At 31.5% G+C, this 14,023-nt stretch overlaps 2 protein-coding genes across 3 annotated transcripts; both read left to right on the top strand.

Moving 5' to 3' along the window:
- The first annotated feature begins 16 nt into the window (after positions 1-16).
- Positions 17-1,819, top strand: LOC140742262 (protein N-lysine methyltransferase METTL21D). Its single transcript, XM_073073113.1, has 3 exons — positions 17-462; positions 789-984; positions 1,096-1,819. Exons 1-3 carry the CDS (start codon positions 137-139, stop codon positions 1,324-1,326), a joined length of 753 nt encoding a protein of 250 aa, XP_072929214.1. The 5' UTR covers positions 17-136; the 3' UTR covers positions 1,327-1,819.
- A 756-nt stretch (positions 1,820-2,575) lies between these two features.
- On the top strand, positions 2,576-11,102 carry LOC140742260 (uncharacterized). Of its 2 annotated transcripts, none has more exons than XM_073073110.1 (14): positions 2,576-2,988; positions 3,216-3,651; positions 4,519-4,574; positions 4,678-4,816; positions 4,924-5,061; positions 5,521-5,612; positions 5,685-6,774; positions 7,191-7,270; positions 7,574-7,907; positions 8,024-8,154; positions 8,464-8,927; positions 9,251-9,361; positions 10,331-10,435; positions 10,881-11,102. In XM_073073110.1, the coding sequence occupies exons 1-14, from the start codon at positions 2,818-2,820 to the stop codon at positions 10,975-10,977; spliced, it is 3,444 nt and encodes a 1,147-aa protein (XP_072929211.1). In that variant the 5' UTR covers positions 2,576-2,817; the 3' UTR covers positions 10,978-11,102. The 2 variants fall into 2 exon arrangements, with proteins under 2 accessions (XP_072929211.1, XP_072929210.1); XM_073073109.1 differs by having other exon boundaries at positions 8,374-8,927.
- Positions 11,103-14,023: the final 2,921 nt, after the last annotated feature.

Raw genomic sequence — 14,023 nt, 5'->3', positions numbered from 1 at the left:
CGTCATATAAAATATCAATGACATACTGCCAAGAATGGCAAGTGCCAACGTCAATTGATCGATCGCGGTTTGTTTGTTTTATTCTTTCAAAATCTATTTTGTTATTTCTTAACCCAAAAACGAATAACTAACATAAATGAAACTATTTCTTGAAATAAACCCTTTCGGTAAACTAAGTAACAATTCTTTAAACAATATCGCACAAATGTCTCATCGAAGATCAAGTTTACAACCCAATGATTTGTATCCGAGGGAAATTGATATTGAAGTATGTTTAAAAACTTTGAAAATATATCAAAAGTTAGAGGGGGACGTGAATTGTGTTGTTTGGGATGCATCATTAGTTCTGGCTAAATATTTAGAAACTATGTGCCATCAAAAGCCCGATTTCTTGAGTGGAATGAAAGTTTTAGAATTAGGTGCTGGTTTAGGGGTTGTTGGACTCACAGCGGCCACCTTGGGGTTAGTGATATACAAAATATATATTCTTATATTTATATAATATTTTAATTTTAATTTATGATACGTATTTTAAATTTAATTCATAAAATGGAAAGTAGAAAGATACAACTTTTCATGGTTCAACTCCAGAGGAACCACTGTCAATCTATTTCTGCCCTAACAGTAGTGTTTAACGTTGCCATATTTTGGTGCTGGTACACTTTTCTGGGTCTGCTTATAATATGCCATAAAGTGATGCATGTTTGTTACATATTTTTGACGTTAGATTAGGTACTATAAAATATATTAATCAGGTAACAGCTAACATTTGTATTATTATATTCCAGAGCACAAGTAACTATGACCGATCTACCAGAGGCATTATCTTTACTCCGGTTAAATATTGCAGAAAACAAAGCTAAAATCGGAAGCATGGGCGGATATGCAATTGCAGAGTCATTAGTGTGGGGTGATAATAATTCCGAAATACATAAACAAGATTTTGATATGGTGGTTTTAGCTGATTGTGTCTACTATGAAGAAGTAAATATTCCTCAAATTAAGAATAAAAATATACACATAAAAATTGTGCATGATAAGATTAATACTGTGTAATATTGTTATTGTAATTTTTTTGTAATAATTTCATTTCAGGCTGTGGAACCGCTTCTTCAAACATTACAAAGGTTAACAAATGCTTTCTCACAAAGACCAGTTATATATTTAACTCAAGAAATAAGGGATACAGAAATGCAGAAAAAAATATGGGACACATTTTACGAGAAGATAACAGATTTTTTTTATGTTGAAAAGATACCTGAGGAACAGCAACATTGTAATTACAGAAGTGCAGATATTGTATTGTTAAAACTTATAAAGAAATGATATTTATACAATAATTTTGGTTCTCAAACTTACTTCAATATGGCTTCATTTGTGCCTTAAATATTCTTCAGATGTTAAAGAGTATTTTTAGAGGATCAAAGCCTTTTTGTCGGCATTGCTTCGATTTCAAGCTTATAGATGCTGTGATTAGAGTAGTGATAATTACAGAGTTTCAATTATACAATTTCAAATTATATAATATCAGTTAGATAGAAGTTAATAGAATGTTATTATGAGATAAAAATATAAATATGTTAAATGCTTATGTAGTCCAAAAATGTTTAGAAAGAATAAAATATATTATATTGTTAACAGTTAAGAACTTTAAAGTCTTTAAATCATCTAGGACTTATTTTATTAAATATTTATTGTTGCTTTAAAATAGCTGTTACAGGTATTCTAAAGAAAAATGGTTACAGGTATAGATAGGTAGATATTGGGTGAATATGGGTTAAAATTTAAATCTTTATGAAATATAGAAAAGTTTACTTCATATTGAATTTTATTTAATAGCCCTTTAAAATCCCCAAGGTTAATAAATATTTAAGTTGTTAGCACCTAAGTGCTATACTGTCCTTTAGTCACAGTGTTTGGCTTAGTATGTTTGAATGAGATGTTTTTCTTTGCCATTAAAGCAAATTGTGATTTATTCCTAAAACACATATAACTTACAAAAACAGGAATTCAATATTCAAACCTCAGATCCTCTGATTGAGATTTGGAGAGTAACAATGCATAATGCAATACTATATAGAAATTTCTATAATAACCACATATCGATAAAGGACTATTGTCGATAACTCGATACTATATATACACATATTATCACATTGAAAAAATGAAATAATAATATTTTTAATTAAACTATTTTATATATAGTATTCTGACTATCTATATAAAAATATCGTCTTAATTTATAATCTTTGAAGTTTATCGACAAAAGGTCAAGGGTATTTTTAGTGAATTTTGAATATTTTATGAGTTTCGATAAGAAATCGATATTTTTTTTCGTTGCTTAAAAAACATTTCCTAATTAGGAGACCAAGTTTCAACCACTATTATAGATCATTAGTAATGCTTTAACTATTTTTTAAATATTTAAATAAACATTACTAATGCCCATTTAACTATTATTTAAATAAGCAATACTAATAGACTTATATGGCTGAAAGGAGATAATTCAAGGTTAGCAAATGAAATCGTGCTTAAAAAAGATATGACAATGACAGTTTATAAATAACGTAAATGAAACAAGTGACTGAAGTTGATTTCTCGTTGAATTTTATAAAGCGATACTCAAAACACGTTGTAAATAATAATTAAATTTTTATTTTCATACCGTAACAATAACCGAAAGAATATTGTGATTTCTTGTGGTTTTTATTATTTTTGTCGACGAATATAACTTGAAGTTATTATTAAAATTAATAAACAGTTCTTTACTGTATAAAGTTTTAATGTAAGAAAATAAAACTGTATTTAAGCTAAAAAATGTCGGAAGATAATACGAAGACTTCAGTTACTAAAAATAGTGACCTTACGAGGAATAAAGAAACAGAAGCTAACTCTTGGATCATAGGAGTCTCGCGAAGCCACCCTGGACAAAAATATTATTTCAATACTGTTACTGGTGTCAGCTTGTGGAACATCAGCGATGAAGACGTAATAAATTCTCTAATATAATATTTTATGTACTATGTGTGTTATGTGTGTATTACTTTATATTGGCTTAGATGTTTGGATATGTTTCTTTGAGAATCTACAAGCAAGGGATATAGCATTTATTAGTTAATTTTATGTGTCTCAGTTAGAACATACAAACTTAAGATTTATCCTGTGTAAAAATAATGAAAGAATCAGGGCTTATTGCTTCAATTTTCCTTTTGTAGATTGAGCGAGCTCAGCAACAAATGAAGACATCTGGGAGCCCTCATCAATATGTCAATTTCCCCGAGCCCAAGGAGCCTCCCCCTGCGAGAAGAATGCCAAAATTATTTACTCAAATGCATTGCCAACACTCTGTTAAAACTCCAAGAACTAGCATTAAGCACCTAATTAACAATGAATTGATGAGTGATGACTTACATACTCCAGAGAATCATGTATATAGTAATTTTCGCCCTTGTCCCTATCCTGATTGCACTCCTAAACCTCTGAGACATATCAATGTTATGCCACAAAGCAGAATGAAATCACCTCCAATTTTGGACGGTAAAATGTTTGAAAGAAGTGCAACACAGCATGCTCAACATAGCAGTACTTCAAACCATATGTTGGGTGGAAGAATGTCCCCAAAAAAGCATATTGCTGAAATTGTACGTCAAGGTATGTTTCAGACTAAATATCATTGTGATACTTACACTAGGCACTAAGTCTATGTGAATTTGACTATGCTCAATGGGCCACTACTCTATATATATGTGTGTGTGTTTAACATTGTTAGGGACCAAATAAAGATTTATTTACAGTGAAACCCGTTTAAGACGATTTAATAGGGATCCAACCAAAAATGTGTCTTAAGCGAGAAAGCGTATTAACCGGGATAAGGAAAATAAAACTTACTAGTAATTAAGTATGCATTTATAAATTACCTTATTATTAATAAAATTAATTAATTATGATTTCCTGACCCATCGGGTGTTATTTGCTTGTCGCATTTGGAAGCAAGCAAACAAGCTTGATATTCATTAGTTCAACACCTTTCGGATGAGCAGGACAGTTATCAATGAATAGAATTATGCGTCTACCTTTAATCTGGAAGTGTTCATGTAAAGATTTTTAACATGTCGATGGAAATGAATGCCGGTCATCCAAGCTCGAGATTGTGCATCATGTTACAGGGAGCGATCTTAGTAGATTTATCATTCGGCCAGTTACGAAATAGGCGTATTAAACGGGATGACGAAGCGTATTAAGCGTTAAGAAATGTATGAAAACATGTCTCAAAATGCAGGGACTTTTGTATAATGGCGTATTATGTGGGAAATCGTATTAAGCGGGTTCTACTGTATTCTGAGAAGGCAGCCTTTGAACCTTTATATCTTTGTTATACACTACTGATGTCTACCTTGTATTGTGATGGCTTACAGTTTTGTTAACATACTTAAATGTGGCCTGCTACTTTAAAAAGACCTATACCTGCTTTAGCCTATCCCTGCATTGTTATTCATTATTATTTTATATTATTTCCAGATGTTCCTAAGGATGAGACACATAGTCAAAGCAGTAACGACAATGAATGGATTGAAGTAAGTAATGTGATGTATTTTTACCTATCTTGTTAAACAATCTGATCTATTGCTACAATAATTAGCATATGATTCTAACATGAGATCCTTAATGATTTTGCAGGAAAGCCATTCTGAGTTTGATCTGGCTCTGTTAAAAAAGTTTGCCAAAAGTGACACATTTGAAGATAAATGGTATATCATACCTGATGCCAGTGTGTACTTACAAGATATCAACTTAATAACAACTATTTTAGATAATGGTAAGTTATTAAACAATATACTATTCATATACTGACCCTTGCCTTTAAATAAAGTAATGTTATTTATGCATAAGAAGCAATTGTTGCCTGAATATTCCATTTTTCAGATGAAAAATGCTGCGTTGTAGTTACCCAAAATGTTAGGAATGAATTGGATAATGCTACTAAAACACCACTAAAGGCGAAGGCTCATTATGCAAATTATATCATCTACAAGTTATTACACTTGGGATTTGCAATTACTGGTGAGTGTTATACCATTTTTTTACTAAAATTACTGCAATACATTTTATATAGGAAGCTTGATTACACATTGTATTATTAACCTTAATAAATCTTATACCTAAAATTCTTGTGTCACAATGTTACTTACCATACTCCTCTGACACGGCTTTACCGATTTTCATCAAATTTTTTATGCATATTCAGTAGGTTTGAGAATCGGCTACTATCTATTTTTCATACCCCTAAGTGATAAGGGTTGTTCACCTTAAGGGTGAACAACCCTTATCTTTTTTATTTATATGGCAACACAACGTTTATGGGTCAGCTAGTGTTTATGTATATAAAAAAATTCATAGAGCACTTTCATTTGCATTTTGTAAACTCGATTTTTAAAACACCTATAATAAGAATGGAAATTATATTGTATATTAAGTTACTATTACGTTCCTGAAATAATACTTAGTTTTTAAAAATTCCAGATGATGATATCTTAAAACAAAATCAAGATATAACTAACAATACCAGTGTGTTAAATTGTTGCCTCAAATTAAAAGAACAAAACTTTTATGTGGTAAGCTTTTTTCTTGAATTCTAATTACTCATATTATACAATTTTATTTATGATTTTGTTTTTACCTTGTAGGTGGTTATTACAAGTGATGTAGAGCTCGAAAAATATGGACATTTTCATGTCCCAATATTTACTTTGAGAGATCTAAAAAAGTGTTTAACCAAACCAAATCATTTTGTTGTAACAAAGTCACCTTTACCATCATTGACTGCTCCACAAATGAATAATAAAACACTAATAAATAAATTAAATACACTAAATACAGGTATGCCTAGTAACACAAGGATGTCTGATAAATTTAATATGAAAAGGACAAATTCGGATTTAACAGAAGAAAATATATTAGACATAAGAAGTTCATTTGTATTTAATGGTACTAGTATCAATTCATCAATGGACTTCAAAGATGTAACTAAAACTACTACTGACGCTGAAGTACAGACAGACCTTACTCTTACACAATTACAAGAAATGGAAGATATGTATAGGAAAACATGTTTATCAAAGATTGATGACAGTAAGAAAAAAGAATCAGAGAATCTATTAGGTCATAATCAATCATATGATTCATCACTTCGGAGTTCTAATAGAGTGACAAATAAGCATATTAAGCTAAAAAGGTGGAAAATTAGAGAGCAGCCAAAATTACAACATCACGCTAATGTGAATGAGTCATATAGTCAACCAAAAAATAATGACAATATTTCCCCTCCAGCACCTAGTGTTTTTGAAAATAAGAAAATAGGTGATCAGACCAAGTCTTGTTCAAGTATTTTTCCTGAGTATTCAAGTAATAATAATAAGGAACAAAGTCTTGATGTAACAGACAATGCCAGCAATTGCACAATACAAGAATTACATAATAAAGATTTGAACCAACAAAGAATAGAAAATAATGAAGACAAAAATGTTATGTTTGAAATAACTACAGAGATGATGGAACATAATTTAAAAATGAAATGTGATGAATGGGTAACGCAATTTGTACAGATAATGGAAAAGGCTCTCACTGAAGTTTTAAGGATAAACTCATTATGTTTTTCGTCTTGGAATCTGTATAAAGCTACTGTGTATATTGAGAAAAATATCAGAGATGATGTTGATATACTTGATGCATCCACAAAACTTTTAAATGTGTTAAATCAAGTAAGAGATGAAAAAGGTAAACAGTGCATTAATTAAAAATTTTAAAGGTGGTAGAACTCGACATGACTGAATTCTGGAGGCACCACTACCACAACAATTTTTGCCTTACAATAGCAGTGTCAAGCACTGCTGTATCAAGTTTGAAAAAATTCACCAATGTGAGGTGTTCCAACTAGTCTTTAGTAAAAGATCTATGATAACTCCACAGGGAACACTTATACTGTCTAGGCTTGATTGCAGATGTGCACGGGTGGCATTTTCTACTTCCTATCAGGTGGAATGCATGCTCATGTACTACTTATGATAAAAAATAGGTTACTATATAGAAATAAATACACCTACTTATCACAAGTATAAAAACATAAACATTTTATGCAGAGCTTTCCAAGTGATATTCATTTTAATAACATTATGTAATTTTTTATTTTCTAGGTAATATTAATACCAATATGAGTCCAACTACATACATGACAATGTATAGCTTCGGTGTATATTTGATTGATGCATTACAGGTATGTAATATAACATAAAATCAAATCATCAATAAAAGACTTACCTAATACCTTATACCAATTGCACATAAGTGCTAGTCTGCAAATCGTTTGTCTTCCTTAATCGTTTTGTTATTAAAAGCTACACAAAAACGGAAGTGGTAGTGTAATATAAATGGTATGGAAAGCAATATGAAGCAGGACAAGCAGAATAATTCTTCCATCTTAATCTTGTCTTTCTTTGCTACACTTAACGCCATGTTTGACAAACCCTTTAATGTTCGTGCACGATTTAGCATTTTAATTACTATTTCTTATTTGCAGGGAAAATTTGATACTTGTGATGATCTTCAAATTGCGGCGGAGTCTCTATCGAAGTTATTAAATGATATTCAGAATCTGAAGTTGGATCCAGACGATGACAAAGTGGAAGTACTAATGATAGTTGATACAGATAGTCTTAACGACGAATTATTTGGGAACACTGAACAACAGGTTATTGAAGAGGAGAGTAATGCTAATGAAGAATTAACTAACGATGTTGGAAGAAAAAATAACGATATTGAATCATCTACAAATGAAGTTATTGAAACCAATTTTTCGAGTACTAATAATGCAAGGGAAAATAATACTGTACAGTTTAAAGTCAATATTCCATGTAAGTATATTAATTACTAGAAGAAGCAAAATATTATGTTATATATCCTGATATGGATACTTGGAATTAAATCAATAATACATAATTACAATATTATTATGTCTCAACTTTTGTAGGTACAGGTAAAACACTGAGTACTGAAGAAGCTACTTCTACTGAAATAATAGTCAAGTCACCTAGTAAAGGAAAATGTAAAGGCTCACCTAGCACCTACAATCTTAGATCTCGACAGAGAAGAATGTCTGTAGTAAGTAATATTTAATTCTTTCTAACCTGGCTTTCTTATGAACAATTTGCTTAACTTTAGTCATATTTTTGGATCCTAAACAGATTGTTAAATAGTGCGCAATCTTATAGTCATCTGCAACCCCAAATGATATCCTCCATAAGGTTATGTTCCAATACATTTTTTAGAAAATAAAGTAGATTATATGTTTATGAACATTGACACCTAAAAATGTTTTAGGATTTACAGGAAGCAAATCATTTTTTGTTACAAGAAGATAAAAACTGCAATAAAGTTTGTAGGAAAAGCTTATTCCTTTCTAATTTCCAGCTTCATGAAAAATCGAAATACGACGTTAGCGATCCTCTTAATGTCACTAATGAAATTGCTGATAATGTACAATCCCATAACATGGAAATTAATGAAGAACGTGAAAACGAAATAAATAACGATAATTCAAAATTCGTAGATGAAGTTCATACGCCTAATAAAGAACCAAAAGTAATAAGAAACTTCGTAAGGTGCTTGGAATTCGAAGAGCGATTAAGAACTAACCAAATGCATGAGGAACTAAATGATTTGGATTATGAGGATGAAGACATGGAAACTGAGTACATAGACGAGCCTTCATTTGATACAAGAGTCGTTCCTGAAGATTTGACGGAGTTTTACGATGATACTAAGGTTATGGATTATGAGAGTAATAAGGAAGAGATTAAATTTAATTTAAAATATATTATCACAAAAATTGCAAAGGAAATAAAAGATATATCTTCTGAAGTTTATGTCTTCAGGTAAGTAATATACTTATTCAGTTATTTGAATGAAGCCAGGCAATCTAGAATTGGATTTAAACAGTATATACACATAAAAACAGTTATATGTTGTTTTGAATATTCATTGCATGTCTGTAACGTATAAAATTGTACCAATTTTTTTTAATTCTCATGTTGTTCTGCTTTGCATGTCTTGCTTTGCTGTCAATTACTCTTTACAAGTTTCTCTAGTTCCAACTTTCAGATATATAATTCCAATTTTATTATAGTTAAATTACTGTGACAAACTCTTATTTATGTTCAACATTATTTAATTTTAAAAATTTTCATTTCATATACAGTTCAAGAGCGAAACGGAGTATAATATTAGCATCAGAAGACAAAAGTGATATACGAGAAAAGGCTGGACATTGTTATATGTACATTAATAAACTTTGCACAGCTTTGAATAGGTAAATATTAAAAATACATGAACTTTTTTCTTTTACTAATGTTAGATTATAATATGTTTTAAAAACGGTAAAGTGAGAATACAAAGTTTTCATATGTGTATGAAGTGTACCAAATTACTAAACTACGCCTACATTCATCATGCAAGGAGAGCTGTGATGATCTAATATTATCCTCGTAGTAAATAGTCGGTTTAGTTTACGAGTAATTGATTCGGTGGCCTATAAACGTTATGTCTAGTTTTCTAAGTGCATTAAGGCTTCGTTAAAATTGGCGCGTGTGTATAGAGCGGGCGTCCGCTTCTGACATCGAGAACTCGCGAGGCGCTAGGCGATTGTCGCGTGTAACACGGTATGTAGTGGCAACGCTCCACTGATTTTGAGAAGCAGTATAAGAGTCAATGATTACAGTATAGTATACGGTACGATAGGAATGGGCACTCGTCACGTGCGAATGTGCCTTACGTCTGACATCCGCCGCGTGTGTAAAAATCCGTCGCATGGCCTATGGCCCTGTTCACATTATTTTTCATTTTTCTTTTAATAATATAGGAGTAGCAGACGAGCATGCAGTCCACCTGATGGTAAGTGGCTACTGCCGCCCATGGACATCTGTAATCAACCCTAGATAGGATTAGATATTCCCGAGGTCGGCCACACATGCGCCGCTACCCCTGAGGACTAAGCTGGAACGCCTCGGAAAAGTATGTCTCCCTTACCACACCCTTCAAACCGGAACACAGCAGCGCCTAACACTGCTGTTATTAGGCAGAAATAGGTGAGGCGGTGGTGCCGCCGGAGTCGAACCACAAAGGGTTCTACCACCTTCAAATCAATCAATACAAACACGCAAGCGTGCACTCGCGCTGTTTTAGCGCACTTAGTGTGATGGCTAAAGATATTTTAAACAATATGTTTCTTTTAACTCAATAATCGAGCAACTTCATACATAATCATGTGATATTTTTCCAGCCTACTCTATCGGGACAGAAGCGGTCCATACAACATGCAATTGATATTAGATAATAGTGAATTTACTGGCATATGCGTGGATGAAGACCAGATGGAAGTATATGGGTAAGTGTTATATTTGTTTCTTATAAATATTATAATGCGTCTAACTATAAATATAAGATTAAAGTAAAGCATCTACGCTTTGATGGATCGGACATGAGAAGGAAAGTGTTGTCTACGTGTTATTGCTGATTGGTAGTAAGTCGATCTGAAATATATGTCAACTGTCCATTTAAGATGGCGTTAATATGGGTTGGGATAAAAGGTTTTGTGTAAAAAAAATTGAAAATATCCTGTGTGTAGCTAAATATTTCGTCAAGAAATATGTATTACTGTTGTAGTTGAGTTTATATACTGATGTAGTAATAATCTAACAAAATATATTATGTAGATTGCATGATCATTTTACCTCTACAAAGATAATAAAATTTAAATTGGATTAGAATTATTTACTTTATTAAATAAAGATTTTTAAAATATATAAGTATTGTAAATTATTTTGTTTTAGGGAATTCGTGTCAAGCTGTCTGGTACAGGCACAAAACTTAAAAGAAGTAATCAAAGATGTTTTATCTGCGCTTCGCAAGGACGAAGTAACCAATTAGGTTAATAATCTGTACAGCTATACGTGTAAATATTATTTTAGTATCAGTCTGTGATTTTGAAATATGTAACTGCATTTTAAACCTTATAGAATTATTCGCGCAATATGAAAACACAAAAAACTTTTTATAAAATGTTTCATTAATTTTGAAAATAGTTCAATTGGTAATGATGGTATGTTCAGAGGAGTTTGTGTGGAGTAACATATCATTTATTTAATAATATCAAATAATTACAAGAACGCTTAGACGCGGGCGAAGTCACCACCAATAGCATTGGATATATAAATAAGCATTTTCAGTACAAATTTAAGTATAACTGTATTATTAATATTTTAACTGTTTTTTTTAAGAATACATAAAGTAATATTGTAAGGACAACTTTGCCTTAATCGTATTTGGAAGAAAATTGTAAAATTGTATATAGTTAATATTAGTTAAGTTTATTTCGTGTTATCCAAAAATTATCTATGATCTTTTCTGAGCTCTTTAAAGTCAATGGATCTAAGCTTGTTTAATACAGCAAAGAAAAATTTCGCATTTTTATTCTATAAATTTGTGTGAGTAGTTATATATTTATTAATAATAATTTATGAAACAAATGAAATAAACACAACTGGTTCAATAAAAGTGTTTTACTCATAAGGTTTTTTTATTAATATCAGTGTAGAGTAGCATGTATCCATTTTGTTTCATTTCTTCTTTTATTTAAAGCATAATATTTTAATTATAATATGTGGCAATAGATTCCATATATGTAGTAATGTTTGGTCAAATTCATATATGTAGTATATGTAGAAACGCTCAATTAATACGGCTTTTTATTTTTTATCTTATGACCTCCCAAAAAACAATATTGTTTTGTATCTATAAAATTATATAGTAATTGTAATGTTTAAGATTAACGTTTAATTATTAGTAATAAGTGTTCATTTCAAGCTTGGTAATTCTTTCAATTTCTTAAGCAATGGCAGTGAGAGCGTTACACCCACATGTATCTCGTATTTTTTATAATACAGGAGAAACAGACGAGCATGCCGTCCACCTGATGGTAAGTGGCTACTGCCGCCTATGGGCAACTGCAATCAACGCCAGATAGGATTATATTTATACCTGCATGAGGTCGGCCCCAGATGCGCTGCTACCCCTGAGGACTGAGGTGGAACACCTCGGAACAGTTTCTCCTACCACACCGTTCAAACCGGAAGGTATTAGCTATTATAAGGTCAATTGAATTAGAAATATAACGTAACGTAACGCCGGAGTAGACCCAGAAAGGGATCTACCACTTTCAAATTATAATGTTAATCTCACTTATTTCTGTATTTGTTATGTTGATCTTGTGTTTTAATGTTATAATTATATTGGAAAAGATGAATAACAGATGATTTTAAATTATTGTCATATAATGAGCTAATCTATTGTTGGAAAAGAGTGGGTATTTTACTATGAAATATTGTAATCTTTAAGGAAATATTATTTTCGTTTAGTGGTAATAAATGGCCAATTTTAACATAAAACTGAAGTAAGGTAATTAATACTTATAAATATAGTTCTGGTATTTTTATTTGTAATTATTAGCATTTGTATTTTGTAACTATTGCAGTAACGACCGAACATACTAAAATAATTATGTAGACCGTGTACGGTGCTACCATATAAATAATAATATATGTCCGTGTCCAAGAAATAAATAACTTTACAAAACATAAATTCGTTATGGTTTTAAATTAACTGACCACTTTTAATTTTAGTCGACACGATACGACATAATGCGACTCTCTATACGACATTTTATAATGAATGACGGAAAGTCATGACGCGACAACATATGACTTGTTATAATGTGTCGTAACTGCATTAAGTATATGACACGAAATCGGAGTATGTACACGTGTGTCTGTATACGCGCGTGCATTTCCTCTTGCTTTCTCTATACGACATTTTGTAATGAATGACTGATATATACATTTATTTTTGGTAAGTACTAATTTGGTACATTTAAGGGCCGTTTATCATTATTTTATCTTTGCAAAATTTTTCAATATTTTTTGTCGTTCGACTGATCAATTTTGAATGTTGGCATGTGGGATACTTACCTAATTTACTAAATATTAACAATCCGTATAAATGATTATCTACCCAAATTTTTTATCAGTGGTAGATGTAGGATTGTAAAAATAGTTTAAGTTATCATCTAACTTATCAGTGTGTTATCAGCGATACACATATTTTAATAAAAAATACATATAAGATCTTAAAAAAATAATGTTGTTTTTACGATGATATAATCTGTTTACCCTCGTGTATATCTAGTTCAAACTATGTTTGATATAAACTTTTCATATAAACATGCAGTATATTGCCAATTCTGCATATAAACGAAGAGTAAAATATAGATATAATTGAGGTATAGTGAAAACTTGAATAAAAAGCCTCGGAAAAGTTTATTAATAACAATAAATATTCTTTCTACACTCATAGCCTCGCATTTCATGGGCAGGCAAATGCTCTTAGTCCCTGTATTATTTGAAGAGTAATTTGGTAGAGTCCGCTTTAGCGGCTTGCTTAGGGATGGGGGGGGGGGGGGAGGGGCCAAACAATCAATGAAATCTGTATCATTCAGTGAAAAAAAAAGGTCACAGCAAATTGTAGATATTAGCGGGACGAAGACAGCACGGTACGCCACCGGCACCCGTCCGCTGGTATATAGCTGCGATAGTGTACCCTAACTGTTGCTACGGAGTATATGCTTATAGTTGTGTTCGACCGCATTGGCTCTCTGACTACACCTGTGCCCAACTTCAGAACGGACTAGAAGATTGGCGCGGACTTAACCTACATTAAATATTTTTTAGATATCTGCTCGGTCAGGCGTATTTATGGAATCTTGATAAGCGCTCCCCATCGGTAATCCTAATCAATAGTCATCCTCAATGTACCTTCAATTTCACTACTAGGTACTATATCAATGGGTACTATATATTACACGTAGTGCCACCTAAGTAGATTTATATAAACTTGGGTCTATGTTTTATAAATTATGCCA

This window comes from Epargyreus clarus, unplaced genomic scaffold (assembly GCF_041222505.1).
Source record: "Epargyreus clarus isolate Ecla_fem2 unplaced genomic scaffold, WU_Ecla_fem_2.2 ptg000005l, whole genome shotgun sequence".
In the NCBI taxonomy this organism is placed as follows: domain Eukaryota; kingdom Metazoa; phylum Arthropoda; class Insecta; order Lepidoptera; family Hesperiidae; genus Epargyreus; species Epargyreus clarus.
The sequence above is the reverse complement of the archived record's forward strand: the minus strand, read 5'-3'. Positions and strand labels throughout refer to the sequence as shown.